Source organism: Malania oleifera, chromosome 2 (assembly GCF_029873635.1).
Source record: "Malania oleifera isolate guangnan ecotype guangnan chromosome 2, ASM2987363v1, whole genome shotgun sequence".
In the NCBI taxonomy this organism is placed as follows: domain Eukaryota; kingdom Viridiplantae; phylum Streptophyta; class Magnoliopsida; order Santalales; family Ximeniaceae; genus Malania; species Malania oleifera.
Window position 1 is genome coordinate 27,054,948 of NC_080418.1, and position 21,320 is coordinate 27,076,267.

The following is a 21,320-nucleotide window of genomic DNA, read 5'->3' on the forward strand; positions in this document are numbered from 1 at the left end:
GACACATCTCAGTAAGGGAAAATAAAGTAAATACAACTGTGTGGCAACATGAATATATTATGCAGTTATACATATACAATACATTTCATATATTTGTAAACATTCATCATAACATACTGAATCATCATATACTTTCATATTTTTCTAGTAACTCATATCATTCATAAATTGTCTGTTATACTAATAATACTAAAAACATCCCCAGGATGAATAGTTAGCTGATGTCATGTATTACCCCCTATGACGGGTTGTGCAGCCCAAAGGCGGGACCCGACAATGGCTGGCAGACCACTATCGAGTCAAAAATGTCTATAAGTACGATGGGCCTGCCACACCCTGGTCCGGACTGTCAGGTGGACGTCCACACTCTATTGAAAGCCACATCGACTATCCATCTCCTACCCTCTCGTGGGGTGGTTAGCACCAATCTGATCATAGATATCTGATCTATAAGCTATGGTATCGAACTCCTGAACTAAACTAAACTAACATCCGGGTTCTGATAACATATAATACATGATAATATAGCATCTTTCATAATTTCATAAATACGGCCTCGTGTCGAACATTTCATAAATACGGCCTCACGCCGAAATCATTTCAGATATACACAGCCTCGTGCCGGAATCATTTCAGGTATATACATCTTGAAAATAAATCAATTATCATGTATTTGTCAACATCATCATAACATATTGTATCTTTTCATAATACCTGAAAACATGCTTTACTCGTAAAATCTTCCCTATCATAATACTTTTCATGAAAAATAACATTCATGCCACACAAAGCTGGGTAAATCATACATTTCATTCGAAAATTATAATTTCCGTACAACAGGAGTATTTTCCCAAATATGCATTTATTCCATAATATTCAAATATCGTACATATTTTCTAGAAAATAAATTTGCTCATAAATAATAGTAATTTTTGTGAAAAATAACTGTTTTAGTTTATTCCCTTACTTGGCTATTGAGAAAGCCCCTAAAAATCTCGGTCTAACACCCATAGGGTTTCCTGATTAATGCCCTAAAAATGACAACCCCCAGAATTAAACATCAGTATTTTTTCGTAAATATCATTTCCTACAACTATGGTAAGACTAAATTCGGCATAAAAAGCCTTACCTCAACTCAGGGATGAATTTCAACGGAGTTCCACAGACGATCCGCTCTGGAAGATTTGGAGAGAACTTCCCCAGGAGCGTCGTGGTGGCTTCAGATCCTCGAACTGGCGGAAATCCGGCCCGAAATCGAAGGGAGAAGAGGAGGGAGCCGAGGGGAGAGAGAGAGAGAGAGAGTGAGAGATTTCTTAATTTTGAAGTAAAAATTTGGGTTTTTGATATTTATAAGACTGAATTCGTCGACGAGTCACGTCATCTCATCAACGAGTCCTTTAATAATTTCGTCGACGAAACCCACTCCTCGTTGACGAAATTCAAACTGCTCAAAACCTCTCTTGGTATTTCCTCATCGACGAATCTTGTCTTCGTCGACGAGGTCCTCTTATACCCTCGTTGACGAATCCCCTGTGTTCGTCGATGAGGCCCTGATAATTTCCCTCGGTTATTTCTTCCAAAGTGCAATGTCGTCGACTTTCTCCTTCTGTAACTGTTTCCATTTTCCACCCTCTTAATCATTATTCAAATCCCATTTATTATTTGGGTTGTCACATCCCGCCTACGGGCCATAGAACCCAATCATGTGGGGGTAATACATGATATCAGTTAGCTATCCATCTAGGGGAAAAATTTATGTACTATACAAATATATTTGACGATTTATATGCATAAAGAAATTTCAGTATTATACGGATATATTAGACGATTTGTATGCATACAGAAATTTCAGTATTATACATATATAATAGGCAATTTATATGCATACAAAAATTTATTATGACACAGTATGTCTACGTTGAAATATGATTTCTTCAGATTTATACATAACATATTTAGTTGATTTATCAGATGCAGTTAATTATGCACAGTATATATTTATAACACAATAGAACTCATGTGCCACACACTGATGCTAATTTATCCCACTATCTAATAGGTGTCTCACCCCATAATTCAAATATTTCTGGAAACCCAGACAGACAAGCAAAGCGAGTTTCGAGATAGAGGAGGTTTTAGTACTGTCCTAGCTACAAGGTAAGTATTTGAGTTGGAAGAGGGATTTTGTGTGAGTCCCTAGAATATTTCTATGGATTTTTAGGGATGTATATGTATAGTTATGAAGTTTGTAGGACTCTAGTATTGTGTATAAGGTTAAGATATATTATGTTTTTCGTTGCACAGTTGATATGTATTTATGAACAGGTATATCCTTGGTAACCCACTTTGAATCTAGGTTGACTTTATTTACAGTTTTTAGTATTAGAGTTTTTTAAGTAAAATGGAAATAATAATAATAATAATAATAATAATAATAATAATAATAATAATAATAATAATAATAATAATATAGCCAGAATTTTTGGGGCGTTACAAGAAGTAAGCTTAATTTTTCGTAACTCTCATATATTTTTTTTCTCTCTCATCAGGGTTTAGAGTCTCTCTCTCTCCCCTCTCACCCTCTCACGTCTCTCTCTCTCTCTCTCTCTCTCTCTCTCTCTCTCTCTCTCTCTCTCTCTCTTCTTCTGGCTTGTTGGTCCTCGTCCTCAACCAGTTAAGAGGCTAGGGTTTCGTTCTCCAAAGCTGTAGGTAGTTTTTTCAGGAACAGGTAAGGGGATTATATTATATTAGTTATTTTTGAATTTTGAACCGATTAAACTGAAGTATACGAATACATGTATACTATGTATGATTTTCTGATTTAATCAGGCATATGAAAATGAGCGTTTTGGTATTTTACACGTATTTGTGAAAAACTAAAGTGAGTGGGGTGATCATCTCCTTTTCCTGAAAAACATATGTATTGAATTAAACTAAACCCTAGAGATGATCATACCTTTATTTTCAAAAAAATATATTTTTCTCGGGCAGTTTATTATATTATGATATACCACTCAAATCGTGTGGCATAAGAATGTTTATGGTTATTGCATAATTAAACTTGATGGTTTATGGTATCATACATAATTATGATATGACAGGCTTTATAAAAATTTATGAACATGACAGTTTTAGACTGAGATATGATATGACAGTTTTACACCGAGTTATGAATATGATGGTTTTATACCGATTTATGAATATAACAATTTAATATCGAGTTATGATATGACATGTTTTATACAGATTTACGAACATGACAGTTTGTACTGATTTATGAAAATGAGATTGTGTTGCAATTTTTACTATGTAAATTATATATATGATTTATGACTCCTGAGGGACTAGCTCTTATGGAAGTTTGGTACTGTAGCTAGTATGATATGTTAGTGCAGCCACACTGTAGTGGAAGTGCAGGCCATGGGATAGTCGATTTAGCCGCGAAGAGTTGTTGTACCCCCCTGGAGTTCGGATCTGGCTGGGTAGTCAAATTGGACTTATAGATGAACATGTTTGACTTAGCCTTGTGGTAGGCCAGCCATGGCTAAGTCTAGTCTTCAAACTGCATAACCCGATCATGGGGGTTATTTATGATGTTTATGATGGTCTAATAAGGAAGGTTCTCTATTCATATATGTAATTTATGAAAAATGGGCTATAATGAGCCGAAATTATGTTATAAGGGAAATTATGTATTTTCAGTTATATAGGTGTGAGTACAATTTTCAAATGTTATTTTACCTACAGTTAAATATATGAATGTATTATGATCACACTAAAACTCATGTTAGCCACACACTGATGATAATCTAATCCATTTTACTGAGAAGTGTCTCACCCCAATATCCAATTTATTTTCAGACCTACAAGGAATCGAGCCTAACGTGCTACGGGGTTGGGTTTAGATTTTGTAGTTATTGTAAGTGTAAGCGAGACACTTGTTTATCATGTTTTTATTTTATTTTATTTTGGGATGTAATATATATATATAACATGGATACACATATGAGTAACTAGGATGGTTTAGAACTCTAGTAAAAGTGTTTGAGGTTTAATTGTCTTCTGCTGCATGTTTTATATGGAGTTATGGACAGGAACACCGGGGACCCCATTTCGGGTTCAGTTTGTTATGATTATGGTATCAGATATATATATATATATATATGTATATTCATGGAAAAATAGCACTCCGGGGCCTACCGGATTTGGGGCGCGACAATATATATATGCTTCAAAGTATAATTGAACATCCTTTTATACCTTACTATATTTGTCTTTTAAAAAAAAATACAATGTCATATATATACATGTTCACAATAATCGATATGTATTATCTTTATTAGACTTTTTTAATGTCGATTGTCTCATACAATATCTTCTTATATATCATAAAACATTTTTTAAATTTTTAGGAACCAAGTATATATTAATATACATCATAAATGCTAAATCAAAATATGTAAGTAAAATGAGTATAAACAATTTGTTTAAAATGCATGTGGAGTAACATTGGACAACTACAATATAGTTTTATAAAAAGAAAAATAAGGATTTAATGAATTTGTTTGTTTTTCTTTTTTCTACATTTGAATACTTAAAATAATTTTTTATATTATATGTTGTAAACATTATATTGCAACTGCTGAACAACCATGCAGCATTAATACTTATGTGCCTTATATTTTACTATATAAAATACTATAATAAAAATTAAATTATTATAATTATTTTACTTAGTTATTATATTTCAAAATTCACTTTAGAAGAACAATCTTATTGTACATGACACTTAAAAAATAGTAAAACTTTGGTTCTCTAAAATCTCGAAAAGAGGTGTTATGTTATGTGCTTATATATACAATTTTATTTTTCGTAAGTCTTTAGTATTTCCCAAGGGTCGATCTAAATGGCAGGAAGCTCAAGCAGTATTCCGATGACGGTGTTGTTGTATATGTGCGCCGGGGGGGGGGGGGGGCGGAAATTATCACCGGAGTAGAAGGTGTTAGCGACCAATTCGAATTGGACATAAGATTAAATTAAATAAATTGTATGCGAAGATACACAAATATTTGCATATTGATCCAAATCAATATGCATTGCTGGTGACTGCAAAATACCCTATGCGAGGGTTCAATGATATAGTCCTCTATGAGGTTGTTTCCGTAACTGATAATTATGGTCTGCGCATTGTGTTGGACGCACACTGCGTAGGTCCGACATATTTGACTGTATAGTTATATGTCGAAATCATTCCTCAAATGGGTGGCATTGCGGATAGGTACGTCTGCCAAACATGTTGTTGAAGTGGAGGAAGACACACAACAAACACGTCATTATGAAATGATGGTAGATGAAGGTATTGAACGATACACGAGTGTGAAGGTTGGTGGGATGCCTGCGGTGGATTTCGTATACAAAAACTTTTGTTATGTGTACGTTACGATCTGCATGTGTTAACCAATTTTTTTCATATACTGTAGGCTGACAGTTTAGTGAGTGCAGCATTGGACCTTGTCCAGGTGGATGGCTGACGGATCCCTACACCTCGACCTGACTCGCCTACACAAGGAAGTCGACCAGCTCTAGTACGAGGAGGTGTAGCAGCTTCAGTAGGAGGAAGACATGCTTCTTCCAGTCATCCATTGAGTCCCACCTTCTCCCTACTAGTTGTATAGGCGGAGTACGTGTTTGGCCCCTTAGCATAGCATGCGCCTTCACCAGGAGCTGATATTGCGGGACCATCTAGTAGACAAGTTGACACCCCTTCTAACTCTACTGCCACCCCATCAACGTCATACCTATTGGATGACATTTTCGATGCGGATGAGGCCGATGCACCCGCCATGCCACCTCGTTCTCGTCCAGAGCCATCATGTCAGTTATCTCCCCATTCGCTCCGCATAGATGCTAATTATGCAGTACCTCTTGGCTGAGATGATCCACATATAGGACAACAATGGGATAGGACATTAGATGCAAATGAGCAGCCAGGAGAGGACAGACGCAGACAACAGCCACCCAGAAACTGGAGACGGCCTACATGCGGCACCGAGTAGTATAACATTATGTTTATTTCATTTGTATAACATTGATTATATTCACTTCATTTGTATAGCATTGATTATTTTCATTTCATTTGTGTAGCATCGTTGTATTATTTATGTATAATTGGAAATGTTTATTCATTTTCCCCAACATGTATATGTGAATGAAAGTTGTGCATGACAATTTCGAATGAAACACAATGTTATCACCTATTTTTTTGTGTTGATGTGTTACATTAGTGATGGTTATTCTTTTAATAGTGATATAAACACAATGCATGCGTCTTTTAGCCTATAATAATGTTCTATTATAGGCTATTTTAATTCTCCTATCATACATGCAATTTTACTCTAATAAAAAAAATATATAAATAGAGGAAAACCTTAAAATCAAACATTCACTTCTATTTTTTTTTAGAATAGTGTTAAAAACAAATTAAATGGTAAACATAGAATTTACAATGAATTATCACTTCGCATGTTTTAAAATTGAGAAACATAACTTCAAAAAATATATCAAAGCATACGATTTGAAAAATGTCGAGCTAGTAAATAACTTTAAAAATGGAGCAAATTAAAATGCAATAATCAAGAGTTGCTTTGAAACTAAAACAAAAACTCATAATTTTTTAAAATTTTAAAATAACTAATAGAATTGGATAGATAAATTCACTTTTTCTTTGCTAGCGTGACAAATATAGCACGAAGTGTAGCTAATTTTTTATTTAAAATGAATGAACTACAATTTTTAAAAAAGATGTATCACTATTTACAAAAATGTCACATTGTTTTCAAATTATTCAAAATATAAGTTGGAAAACGTCCTTTTATTTTTAAAATATTTTAAATTTTGGGCTCTTTACATATGGAAGAAGGTAATTATGAAAATATTTATAATTATGCAAACATTAATTTATTTTTTCTATTTTTGTATTAATTTTTTTAAAAATTATATAAATATTAATTTATTTTTTAATCTACTTGTATTGAAAAGTCAAAAAATAATTAATAAATTTAATACAGAAACCACTTTTTCTTTTCTTATTTTAAATTTTTAAATAATTATTATTGACTTTTTGAGTCTGATCCCTCATTTTGATAATGACAAACCGTATGTTACTAATGTGTGCCTTGTACTTGAACATGTCATTAATTCAGAACACACACATGAGAAATGATTGATGGAAGCCTGAAAGACATAACGATCATACTGTTAGAAGTATTTCATGATCAAAGGAGCAATAGAAGAAGAAGACAGTTATTTTTCTTTACAATTGTATTTAGTTTTTCTATTTGGGTCTATAATATTATTGATTCCAAAGGTCTATAATAATTGGTGCATATCATGCATGTATGATCTATAAGCTCAAGACCATAGAGTGACCTTAGGGTTCGGTCGACCGATGCCGGATTTTTTTGGTCGGCTCTCAAAGACCTTAGACTGACCATATGACCTAAAATATTGCATGAAAAGTCATCCATAATCTTAGAATTAATTATCATGTGAATATGGGTGATTTCATAAGAAGAATATGATTGAATGGTCAAAGTTGGTATGTTCGGTCGACCAAACCCCAACACACTAAGAACTTCGGTCGACCGAAGTTCTCTAGGGTCAAAAAGTTGACTAGTTGGTTGACCATTTCTAAAATGAACTACAACGCCCTAGTCAATTGAATTGGTACATGGGGAAATCCCAACGTCCCGGTCGACTGAATTTGAAGAAGAAAAATGACCTGGTTGACCGAACCGCGGAGGCTCAAAAATCACCTCAAGTCTAATTAACCAACTCTTCAGTTCAAAATTATCCTGGTCGACTGAACTGAGCACCCCGGTTGACCGAACCTTAAAAATGGTCGATCAAATCTCTCAGGTTGCACAATTTTTCCCAAGGTTAATTGCGGTTAAAATAGGGTTAATTTTCTTAAACTCTTTTAAAATAATTTTAATAATTCCCCTGGTGTTCCCAATGGTCACAATTCTTCACATGTTTATAAATATAAACTCATTTACAAAACTAAGTGGGGATTAGGGATTTTGATTAGCAAAATTTCCTCTGAATTTTTTAGAGTTATTCCTTCATATTCAAACCCTAATACTCATCCCTTGCTCATTCTTTTGAAAAATCTTATTGAGTGAGAGCATATTGAGATCACCTATATTCCCTTTACAAGCTATACTCTATTGGTTTTGAGCGAGTATTGATTTTGTTAATGAGAGTAAGCTATAAATTTTCCTCATAGATTTAACTCATAAATTTATTGTGTGGGGAAAATCTTGTTAGCTTGTGTATCTTTGCATATTGATTGCAAGACTCTTGAGCTTGGTTTGTGTTCTTATAGATAACATTTTTGACAAGCTTAGTTTTCTAATATCTCTTGTGCTTAAAGCTTTTGAAAATATTTTTGAGATATTTGGTCACTCTCTTGGAAAACTTTGAAACCCTATTTTTGATTAAGATATATTTATGTATATTGTTTCAAAGATCGATTGATAATATACTCTTGCACTCGATTGCTTAGTGACATTAACTTAAGTGTTATTGCACACATATTTGCACTGAGCTTATAGATCTTACCATCTTCAGGTGCATTGATTATACTGTGCTTGTGCGTTGTGGTATATATCTGCTTGTGTAAGAAGCATTTGTTTGTATGTAAATTTTTATATCTTTTGTATTTCAGACGTGGACCTGAAGAGGGAGACCAGTCCTGGTAAATAGTCTCGGATTGACTTAAATTCGGTTAGGAAAGGTAGGTGCACCATTCTGGTAAGGTGCATTTGTACGTTGAGGGCAGCTCTATTAATTAACCTGATTGTAATCGGTGCCACTCCACCCGTTAAGTGAGCATTGGTGGAATCCTCGAGCTGGCGAGCTAGAGGCGGGGATGTAGGTACAGTTGGCCGAACCTCGATAACATATCGTGTGTGCACTTTATATTTCCACAATTTACCACATGTATGCTATTCAGTGAATGTTGCACATGATTTAATTTTCGCACATTTATTTATCTGTGCATTTGGGATTCCATAGACAGACCCTAGGTTGTGTATTATTACTTGTGATATTGAAATCAACCTAGAAAGTTTTAAATACCCAATTTACCCCTCTATTGGGAATACACAAATTCCAACAATTATTAAATGGTATAAATTTCGCAGCTTAATCTTGCGAGATTTTGTTTAAATCTCGCATGACCAAGTTGCGAGATTTAAATGGCCTGGACAATTGTGTATTGACGCGTGACAAATCTCGCAACTTGGTGCTACGAGATTTAAATGGTCAGTGCAATCTTGTATTAACACGTGGAAAATCTCGCAGCACTCAGTTGCGAGATTACGTAACCACCAAAATGAGAAAATTTTTCTGAAGCTAAGTATTATGTAATATTTTAATATAAAATAACATTAAAATGGGGGGGGGGGGGACTCTAATTTTGGGCGTTCCCGCACGTGCATCCAGTGTGGTTCACGAATCACGAGTCACGTGTCATAACTCGTGCGTAGGTTGATCCATAAATAAGCGTATACGGCTAAAACTTCTTCCAGACCTCGCGCTTTCGTTCCTGGAAATTCAGAAAGCAGAGCGTGGAGTGCGTGCGCTCGAAGCTAGGGTTAGAATCTGTGGAATCGAAGGGGAAGAGGTTGAAGATGATTGAAGTGGTATTGAACGATCGGCTGGGGAAGAAGGTGAGGGTGAAGTGCAACGAAGACGACACCATCGGCGATCTGAAGAAGCTGGTGGCCGCTCAAACGGGAACCAGAGCTGACAAGATCAGGATTCAGAAGTGGTATACTGTCTACAAGGATCACATCACCCTTAAAGACTACGAGGTCCACGATGGCATGGGCCTCGAGCTCTACTACAACTAAGCCCTAGGTTCTCTCTCCCTCCATGTAATTTGTGGTTGTTGTTCACTTGTATTGCTAATTTAGTTGCGGACTTAATGTGAAATTGGCGGAAATAGCTTTGTTTTTGTTTTTGGTTTTGGTCGAATCTTAGTGAATTTATGTGTCAAAACAGTCTCTTTATTTCGAATTTGAATTCATTTTAACTGCTGTATAAGGCTGGGATCTAATTATAATTAGATTCCAGCAGTTTGAGAGGATAAAGTGATATATTGCAGTTTCAGATTATGTGGCTGAGTGGTTTTATGTTGAAATTGATAAATGGTCAAATATCATTGGTCCAAATGACTTTCCTAGTTTGTTTTAGTTTATTTAAATGATGAACAAAAAATTGAAACAAGGGGACTGTTGAAGACAAATCTTAAATGCTCGATTGATTATGATGTCTTTGCCTATTTGAAATTTTAATTCAATTCTCAAGATGTATTATCTGTGGGATTTAGAGGTGTGATTGTTTCGCAGAAGTGGACCGGACTGAATAAAATTGGACTGTATTAGGTATGAGAGCGAACATGTCCTATGTTTAGTTTGCTCTCTATAAAGGGATGGACATGACAAGGCATGAGTGATTTTTTTGTTTTTATTTTGTTTTGTGTTGTTCCCCCCACCCCACCCCCCTTGGGCGTCCTTGGGAAATTAGACATTGGGTTATGTATTGGAAAGATAAACTCTGCTGTTTGGAGCTGGTTAATATAGCTGCATGCACTATCCCATTTATATGCGCTCAAAAATTGTGAATTAGTATGCATGCCTAAGTTTCTAAACCAAATGGGCAAAGACCCATAAACAAAAACTTTATTCAGGTTTTATAGATTAGCGTGTGGATAAAATGCCAAGTCACTATTTTTAATTTCAGCTTGAGCTCTCGGGCAGTTTTCATTTAGCAACCATGGCCCATCACTGCCATTGCCACTGCCATTTACAGTTTGCACATTCACCGAGAAGTCCCACTGGGTGGGAGTTAACTATATGAATCTGTTTCTCCCATCACTTACAATACAGTTTGATATTGTCAAGTTATTCTTGGTCTGCACCTTGCATAGCCTCTAACAACTAGTTCTCTCTGTTCTCCTTGGAGTACTATCTGATCTATATGTGAGTGCCTAAGCTATCCCCTTAGCTTACCATGAGGCTATTCATCCCTTTTATCTTCTAGCTTTATATTGTGCACCCCTTTAACATTCTCTTTGGTAGTTGTCGTTACTTGACTGTCACGAAATTGACCTTAAATTTGATGCTTATGCTCAAATTATGTACTATCTGATCTATGTGTGAGTGCGCTATCCCCCTAGCTTAGCATGAGGGTATTCATCCCTTTTATCTTTTAGCTTTATATTGTGCACCCCCTTAACATTCTCTTTGGTAGTTGTGGTTACTTGACTGTTGGGAATTATGCACGAAATTGACCTTAAATTTGATGCTTGTGCTCAAATTATGTGTTGTGGTTACTTAACTGTTGGGAATTATGCACCAAATTGATCTTAAATTTGATGCTTGTGCTCAAAGTATGTACTATCTAATCTATGTGCGAGTGCCTAAGCTATCCCCCTAGCTTACCATGAGGGTATTCATCCCTTTTATCTTCTAGCTTTTATATTGTGCACCCCCTTAACATTCCATTTGGTAATTGTGGTTACTTGACTGTTGGGAACTATGCACCAAATTGACCTTAAATTTGATGCTTGTGCTCAAATTATGTGTTGTGGTTACTTGACTCTGGGGAATTATGTACCAAATTGACTTTAAATTTGATGCTTGTGCTCAAATTATGTACTATCTGATCTGTATGAGTGACTAAGGCATCCCCCTAGCTTAGCATGAGGGTATTCATCCTTTTTATCTTCTAGCTTTATATTGTGCACCTCCTTAACATTCTCTTTGGTAGTCGTGGTTACTTGACTGTTGGAAATTATGCATCAAATTGACCGTAAATTTGATGCCTCTGCCCAAATTATGTTTTCTTGTTTCTTGCAATGTGCACACTAACTTTTACCATATGAGAGTGGTGGTTATTCGAGGATATTTTGTTGATTGGACCCAATGAACCATGCAATAACTTTGAGATTCGTAGATGTATACTCTTTTTTTTTTGGGGTCTTTGGTGCCTGCAGGTTTAGTGCGTATTTCTCTATGAAGGATTCCTTGCTTGTTTGTTTTGTTGTCTCGACACACAAATATACTTGGAATAGCTAATTACAATCTGACTTGTTGCATATTCTCTGCCTACAGGTTTGATGATCATATGGAAATAAGCTGGGGGGAAATGCTTGCGTTTCTGCTGGTGGGAGATGCGTGCCATGTCCTTCCAGATAAAAACTATTTAGGTTGTAATATGCGTTCATCTTTGTGAGTTGTTAATGGATAAACACAAGCATACTCTACACATGTTAATGTTGTTTACTTCACGGACTACTCTTGCATAATATGTTGCGGTCTATCTTCTTTTGTAAGTTGTGAATGATGGCATGGGCTTGTTGCATCTACCACACATTTTATACTAATTTAAAGCTTGTTAAATGTTGCGATGGGTTTCTGTTATTGTACCTAGCTGGGACTAAAGCATAGTTAAGTGTAAGTTGAGGATTTTCATTCTTCAATCCATTTGTGAAAGTTGTCTGTGAACAGACTTTCGTAGTTATAATCCCTGTTTGGTTGCCCTTTTACTGCAGGCCTGAGGTGGCGACAATGAACTGTGTAAGTAGCATTGAGCTTAGTTGTGCATACTTTAGTTTGTATAATTAATATGTTAAGTGATATGATATGTTTTAAATATATTTTGTGTGTTGAATTTTATTTTCTACTGAAATAAGAGCTTAATGGAGGTAAGAGATCTTGGGGTCAATTGAGTTCAATTTAGTTTTTAGTTTTAAATTTGAGTTAGAATGTGGGTATTTTAGCCTGTGAATCAAATTCCTGTGGCCCTCAATATTTTTTTCTTACCCCTAATTTCTCATTTTCATCTCTCATAAAGTTGGTAGAGCAAATCTTGACCCCCAATCATGTACAGCAAACACACTCGTTGCTAGACCTTAGAGCTGGGCTCGCCTCCCATCTCCATTGTGGCTTTCTTCCTTCCAGCTACCACAAGCACGTCCTTGTGCCACGCCACGTTCCTTTTCTCCTTCTACAAGTCCTTGAGCCCCGATCTTTGTGCTTGCGATTTTATGGAACACGAAGCACATCTATTGTAGAAACAAATCATTGTTTTCAAAGTAAATGAAAGTCTTAAATAAATTGGATCTGTTAGCCATATATGAACGAGGTTTTTTTCGGTGAGATATTTGGGCTATTTATATGAAGTTTAATGTCTTTTGCCATAATTTTGGCATCTGAGGAAAGAAAAATATAAAGAAATAGAATATGCAATAAATCAATGAATACAATTTCAATTAACCTTTGGTTTTCGTTAATTTTTATTTGTAGTATAATAAATTTTCATTATTAGTAGTATTTGATTTTGAAAAATAGTATGATGAAAAATAAATTTTCTTATCTTTTTGAAACAATAAATTTAATTCAAAGAGAATCTTAAGTTGTTCATAAAAGGCATAAAGCACCTTCTCATTCAAGAATTAAGTTCTAAACTGACAAATGAGTGTCGGTCTTGTCCAAATGTCTAGCAAGGAAAAAGTATTTCAATTTTTGTAATTCTTAAATGAATTTCTGTATGATTATACACAATGAATGCTTCTTCTAAGCGAGAGAAGGATCATGATTTTACATCGAGCTTAGTTGTTGATACTTGTAATGAAGACCAAATTATTGAATCACAATTGTTTGCTGCTAGTCGAAAGAGTGTGCCACATTTGTTTCTCTTCAAGTTTTTAAAGGCCCCTCAACTATTGCATTTTTTTTTTCAAGAATAAATAATTTCTCCTCCATCAATTGGAAATCTACCTTCATCACCAATTCCTTTCCCTTCAAATCATTTTATGAATAAAAATAGCAGCGCAACAACGATTTTCCTTGAATAATATGTTTAAGTTCTAATGTATTTGACTTGTCATGGGGACTTCGAAGTAATTGAAATTTATTATGTATCAACTTTTGGCTAATACATAGCGGGCAAGATTCCTTTTACATTGAATCCTTTCAATCAAGCATTCATTGAGATAGGCCTACCCTTCAAATTGGTTAGTGCACCATCATGGACGCCGAAACATGTGTCCACCCTATGCATTTCTATCAGTCACATGTGCATTACACACCCTTAAACTTTGATTAGGTTGAACATCTTACAACTTAAACCATAATTGTGAATGAAGACTCGTTGATTGATTAATAATAAGCGCTTTAGTTCAATGTTTATTGGGATATGCAAGAAGAAAAGTAATAAAACATAATTTATCTTTATATACTTGCATGTCAGTTGGGAGTGGACTTTGAATCAATAGTAAGGTTTCTCATTTGTGACAATTTTTGCTATGAGTTTGAGTTCAAGAAAGCAACCGCTTTACGTAAAAGTAGGTGTAAGATTGCATACACAATGATGACCCTTCCTCGCAAAGTATGGAGTTATGTGGCCTGAGAACGCCATTTTTATTTTTTTAAATTTTTACATGTTAACCATATAATTTTTCATTTCATTCATCTCTTAACTCATTTCATTCTAATGTACTCTACAACCCATTGAGTTTTGCATGCTTGGCCTATATTTAGATTTTCCCATAATCCTTTAGTTAATCTAATAAAAACAAAAGTTTGGGCAGATTTGATATACATGGGTGGTACCAACTTGATCCAAAAGCTTTAGTCATTAGGTCTTAGGTTCAACCATGCATATAAATACCTAGCATCCACTCAATTTTCTAATGTGAGATAAACTAACAAGTGAAATTCTTAACAACCTTTTCCTCACTTGTGAGTTCTAGTGACTCAATCTTGAACAAAAATCATTATTTATCATTCCATGTCATACAACAAACTAGGAGACATTACTTAAGCATGGGATAGAGCCATGAAATCAAATACTAGAGCCCAATTTGAACATTTTCCTCTTTGAGTGGAAGTCATCTCCTTCATTAGTGTAAGCTCAATTTTCCAACAATTGCTCAAATGAGTCTTACTCTTACGCCTTATATGGTTTAAATCGCATTTCACGTGCCTTAGAATTAGTACTACTTTTCATGTCTTGACCCTATTCGGATCCATCTGCCTAGTGTTCAATAATATACTTAGTCCTCCAACTATTAACACACTAAGAGAACTAGTTTTACACCTCCACTTTACAATGGCCAAATTTATGAGCCATTAGCTCTAATACCACTAGTTAGGATTGAAAAGGCTTCATAGGCAAGCTTGAGTTTTTAGAAAAAAGGGTTATTAGGGCAAAACCCTATATCTTAGACTGTAAAAATGATAGGCTTATGGCTTTTTAAAAAACATTGAAGAGTGGGAGAGAAGGTTATGTCCAAAAAGTTTTAAGAGTAGAAGCTAGTATGTGTTGGCTTAAGAGAAAGAGAAAAAGCTTGGGAGCTTTCAACTATTTAATATTTTTTTAAATCCATAAAAGTTTAAATGTGCAATTAAAATTAAAAGAAAACTATTACTTCTATACTATTTATCCCATTTTAGTATTTGGCTAATTATTAGCAATTGCCTACTTAAAATAGATTGACATTGTCGATGCACATTTTGACCCAAGGGTTTCTTAATTTAGTTAATGGGCTTACGAGAGGTCTAAGCCCCTATAGAGCCCTTATTTGCAGCTCAAGGACCCCTCAGGGACCTCTTAGAAATTTGTTAGGTGTTTTTTGGTGTCTTAGAGAACCTCTTAGGATTCTTGAGGCTTTTTGGTGTTCTTACAAGTCTTTTGTAAGGCTCCTTGTAGCTTTATGGGGCCTACATGGCCTCTTTGGGCTTCTCTGAGCCTCTTTGAGAGTTGCAAAGAGGCTCCTTACAACTTAAGGGAGCCCAATTGGACCCCCAAGGGCCCAAAAGCATGCTTATTCCAAATTTTTGTATGAAAGTCTTGCTTTAAGCATGTAATGGCTCCTGACTCACACACTTTTGCAATTAGGTCTTGCTTTAGCCATGTAATGACTCCATACTTACACACATTTGCACATGAGTCTTGCTGTAGGTATGTAATGACTCCCGATTTCTAAATTCATTCCATATTTTTATACATAGGTCTTTCTTTAGGCTTGTAATAACTCCCAACTCACAATATTTTGCATACGGGTCTTGCTTCAAGTAGTAATGACTCCCGATTTTTAGACTTATTTTAAGCTTTTGCATGCAAGTCTTGCTTTAAGCATGTAATGACTTCTAACTCACACACTTTTGCACACATCTTGCTTCAGACATGTAATGGCTCTCGATTTTTAAATTTTTTCTAGATTTTTACACGTATGTCTTGCTCTAGGCATGTAAGGGCTCCTAACTCAAATAATTTTAGACACGAGTCTTACTTTAGGCACGTAATGGCCCTTGATTTCTAAATTTATTCCTAATTCTTACACGCATGTCTTTCTTTAGGCATGTAATGACTCTTGACTCACACACTACATAGATCTTATTTTAGACATGTAATGGCTCCTGGTTTTTTAGATTTATTCCAAAATTGTGCACGTAGGTCTTGCTTTGGGTATGTAATGCCTGACTCACGCACATTTGCACACGAGTCTTGCTTTAGGCATTTAATGACTCATAATTTCCATACTTATTCTAGATTTTTGCACACATGTCTTTCTTTAGGCATGTAATGACCCCTGACTCAGACACTTTTGCACACAGGTCTTGCTTTAGGCATGTAATGACTCCCGATTTCTAGACTTATTCCAGATTTTTGCATTCAAGTCTTGCTCTAGGCATGAAATGTCTTTTGACTCACACACTTTTGAACATAGGTCTTGCTTTAGGCATGTAATAGCTCTTGATTTCCAAACTTTAAGTTTTTTGCATGCAGGTCTTGGTTAAGGCATGTAGTGGCTCTTGATTCACACACTTTTTACATGCTAGTTTCTGCCCCAGTGCATGTGGCACCCTAATTTATTTTTAGTTTTTTAGGCTCTCCATTAATTGTGCTACCATATGCCTGTTCCATTTGAAGTAGGTCATTAATCCTCATAAGTGACACACCTCTACTTTCTTGCGGTTTTTGTCTAGATTTTGTTGCTAGATTAAAATAGGACGTCTCTTTTTTTAATTGATGTCTTAATGTGAAGACATTAGTCAAAGAGGAGCAGTTGCTCATACCCATTTTTACCTAAGGGTTTTGAAATTGGAATAACTTTCCCAAGAGGGGGGTGAATTGGGATTTGAAAATTTTATTCCTTTTTTTTTTTAATATTTCTGTGTTATAACAATAATCACACCTCAAACACAATCATAAAATTTATTCAGATTAATCACAACCAAAACAAAATAACCAACCACTTGATTCTTGTAACAATAGCCTTGTATCAATATGTAAAGTTTGCTGAATATGTATAACCGCTGTGTCAAATTCCATATAAACACATTTCTTCCCAATGTTCAGTTTTTAAATAAACTTTCAGTTTAATAAGTTAAGGATGATCAACCAACGTAGTCTCTTTCAGTTTTCGCAATCAATGCTGATCAAATCAAAACAAATTATCTTCCAGTCTATTTAACAACCAAACACTCAGAATTTCAGAGATTTATAAAGCATCCACGCACTTTATAAACTTTGCTGAAAAATAAAGAGTAGGGAAGAAAGAGAGAAACACAAGGTTTTACAAGGTTCAGCTTCAATACAGCCTACGTTCTCGCCCTTGGCAAACCACCAAGAGATTCACTATCACAGTTTCTTTAACAGGCAGAACAACACCGATTACAGCACTCCTTGGTTAAGGCTAGAGCTCGCCTTCTCCAAACAATATTCCCTTGTTTGGTCCAACGATTCAATACTCGAACCGTCTATCAATCTGCTACAAGGATTTGAAATAAAATGTGCAAGAATTGCTCCTCAAAGAGCTGATTAGTATAGATAAAAAACTATGTACTTCAATAAAATTCATGATACGAAATTCAGATTAAAGCTCTAGAGATTTTTCACCATGGGATTCTTTCAATAGATGAAAGAATTAGCAATTGTGGCTCAATATCAGTGAGAAAATCAGCAAGACTTCAGTAACTTCATGGAAGTTTGTGAGCAACAAAGAGCTTTAATATTTTCAGAATGCTTGAGAGAGAGAGTTTGATTGCTGAATTGATTTCTTGGTGTACAAATAATTGTAACTTGAGGGTATTTATAGATGTAGAAAGGTATCTGGCTTGTTCCCCAAGTTTACTTGGAGTAGGGTCTAAGTTTTATATTAATTTGGGCCTCAAGTAATTTAAATTTCAAAAATATATCCGTTGAGTATTTTGAAATTTGCCGCGAGCCAGACGACTATGTGGTCTCTGTAAGTCGGCTATCCATGCATTTCAAATACAAATTTCACAAACAGTAAGGTAACAGTCGCTTGTCATTAGGGTGGCAGTCGTTTGTCACTGAACAACTTAGTTTTTTTAAAACATTCAGAAGGATGACAGTTGTCTGACAGAACCTACGCAGTCGTTTCATTTGTCACTGACAGTCGTCTGTCATGCTTCTGCTACTTAGTTAAGGTTCTTTAATATGCTAGCCAGTTGACTGTCATAGACAGACAGTCATCTGTCAATCAGATTTTCCTTCTTTAAAAATTTTTTATCTCTCTTATCTTTGCTTAATTAATCTTGGAATATTAACTTGTTTAACTTTGAAAAATATGTTCCAAGACGTTAAAACTTTAGGTTTTTAAGTATGTCTTTGCCTAATGAGCTTCAAAATGAAAAATCATACTTGAAGTACTTACAAAGCTTGTTCTAAAAACTGAAATGAAACTTCTTTGCTTTGAGTTCTTTTTTTCGCTGATCTTTGATCTTTCAGACTTCTTTGAGCTTTCATTATGGATCACTTGCATTTATGTAAGACCTTCCATGTTCCTTGATCATTGTGAGCTTTCAAGATATGACATTTGAAGTTTGAGCTTCCAGAATTTTCCTTTTTATTGTTGAAATCATCTTTACTTGAAATAGTTTCACTTGGAAACAAATTAGATAGTCTTACTTTGTTATCATCAAAATCAAGAGTTGTAAGCCTAACAAGGCCTACAATCTCCCCCTTTTTGATGATAACAAATAAGGAACAAAGATACAAAAATACTCCCCCTTTCAATAAGCATAATTTCAGAAAGAAAGTATTATTACATTAAAGCTCAATTTCAGATTTAACATAGAAGCATAGAAATACATATAAACATAGTTTCAACAAACTAGAAACATAATACTTTGGGCACACACATACTCCCCCTTTTGACATCAACAAAAAGGCATAATACAACCATAAACGGAGCATATGTAATATTCAAAACAACAAAAAGTTCAAACATCATAAAAAAAACTTCAGTCAAGCATCAAAAGTTGTATCACTATCTGCAACAACTGCTTTCCCTTTAGATTTCTGTGATCCTTCAGCTTCAACAGAGTCCTCATCTGATTTGGCTTGAGAACCTTCATCTGATGATTTTTGTGAGCCATTATCATTTTCATCACTCTCTTTATAAGAATCAGAATCATGAGGTGCAAAACTAGTGACATGTTGCTTTATTTTGTCGAGACGTTTATCCAGTAAAGTGTACTTATCATCAATATTTGAGATCTTGTCTTTAAGAGAGGTAAAGTCAGTCCTCATATCAGAACTGAAGTTGGAATAATGCTGATAGAATGGAAGAAACCATGCAGGCATATTAGCTTCTTCAGGAACTGGATTAGGTTCTTCTGGTGTCGGTCGTGCAGGCCTATTTCCCCTAAACATCCATCCCTCGGTGTACTTCTTGTACCCCATTCTTTTTAGAGTAATAGAGGAGAATATATTATAATGGGTTCGCTTCACTATTTTGGAGGATGGAGTGAGAACTTGGAAGTGAGCAAAGACCAAAGAAAGTACGCCACCATATGGAAGTCCAATTCTAGGAGATTTTAGCTTCATGACCATCCATTTAAGTATAACGCTTGCTAAATCCAATTTCTTTCCTTTTAGTATGCACCACATGACGAAGCAATCAAAGAAGGAAATATGATCAAAGGATCCTGCTCTAGGAATTATATTATAAGAAATAATTTTGTGAAGAATTTGTGCTTACAAATTTAGCTGCTTGTATTGTGGAGGATTTCCAAAATAGATAGGTTGATCGTTCATCACAAGAGGCATAAATTTTGTGGAGAAAAACCCTGCTCCATTGTCCATTGTTTTTCAATAGGATTGCACTCAAAATCACTATGCTTTATACGAAGTATTTTCCTTAGTGAATGTGGAGTAAGTGTAATCTTTTGGCCGAAAACTTCGGTGGCAAAACCAACATCTTTCTTTACCAAGTTTGAGTAAAAAAGTTTGATTTGATCAGGGTAATATATCCTTTGAATAACTCAAGAATTTTAGGGAAATTTTCTTCAAAGAAAGAAACATCGAGTACCTTACCAAATATTGGATTGAGAGTGGAGATGTGATTTTGGTACAAATTTTTTGCGTGAGTTGAGACCAACCATTTTTCAATTTCGTTGTTGCTAACTGGCCTTGAAGAAGAAGATGCTTTGTCCTTTTTCTCGACTGATTTGGTTCTTGGCATGTTGATGAAGCAGAAATTTCGAGGAACCCTAAGTGAGGAGGATTTAGGGTTTGATGGAGTGAAGTTGGGAAGAGGTTTGGAGAAGAGAATCTTAGAGGAGAGATGAAGAGAGGTTGGTTTAGTGAAGGTTAGATGAATGGACAGACATCTGGGCTTTAAAAAAGTTGTTTTTCATGTTAAGTAAACTTGAACCGCTGTGAGACAGTCGTCTGTCATCAAGGTGGCAATCGGCTGTCGGTTGCCTTTCCAGATAGACAGTAGCCTGTCAGGCGCCTGCCTGGTATTTGACGGTCATCTGCCCTGTAGGAAAATTCTTTTCTCTCTTAGTTGACTTCTCATATGTAACAACCCAAAAAATAATGGTATTTAAATAATAAAGAGGGAGGGAAATGGAAATAGTAATAGAATTAGGCAGCCGACTTTGTTGATAAACGCTTTGCATTCGTTGACGACGTTACACTTTGGGATGCAATGACCCAAGAAAATTTATCATGTCATCGTCGAAGAACATAGGGGATTCGTCAACGAGGGCACAAGAGGGCCTCGTCGACGAAGACAAGTTTCATCGATGAGAAGATACCGAAAGGCTGTTTTCTAAACTTTAAAATTCATCGACGAGGAGATGGTGTTCGTCGACGAACCTTCTTCGTGACCTCGTCGATGAGGATGACGGGTCATCGAGAAGGCACAGATAAATAGTCTAAAACTCATTTCTTGCGCAGGCAAGGAAAATCCCCCCCCCCCCCCCCCA

At 35.4% G+C, this 21,320-nt stretch overlaps 1 protein-coding gene across 1 annotated transcript; it reads left to right on the forward strand.

The window, feature by feature from the left end:
* Positions 1 to 9,589: 9,589 nt before the first annotated feature.
* Positions 9,590 to 12,476, forward strand: LOC131149375 (ubiquitin-like protein 5). Its single transcript, XM_058099775.1, has 2 exons — positions 9,590 to 9,924; positions 12,183 to 12,476. The coding sequence occupies exon 1, from the start codon at positions 9,696 to 9,698 to the stop codon at positions 9,915 to 9,917; it is 222 nt and encodes a 73-aa protein (XP_057955758.1). The 5' UTR covers positions 9,590 to 9,695; the 3' UTR covers positions 9,918 to 9,924; positions 12,183 to 12,476.
* The last annotated feature ends 8,844 nt before the right edge of the window (positions 12,477 to 21,320 follow it).

Coding starts and splice junctions, on each gene's coding strand:
- LOC131149375 (XM_058099775.1), top strand. CDS start 9,696: ATGATTGAAGTGGTATTGAACGATCGGCTGGGGAAGAAGGTGAGGGTG.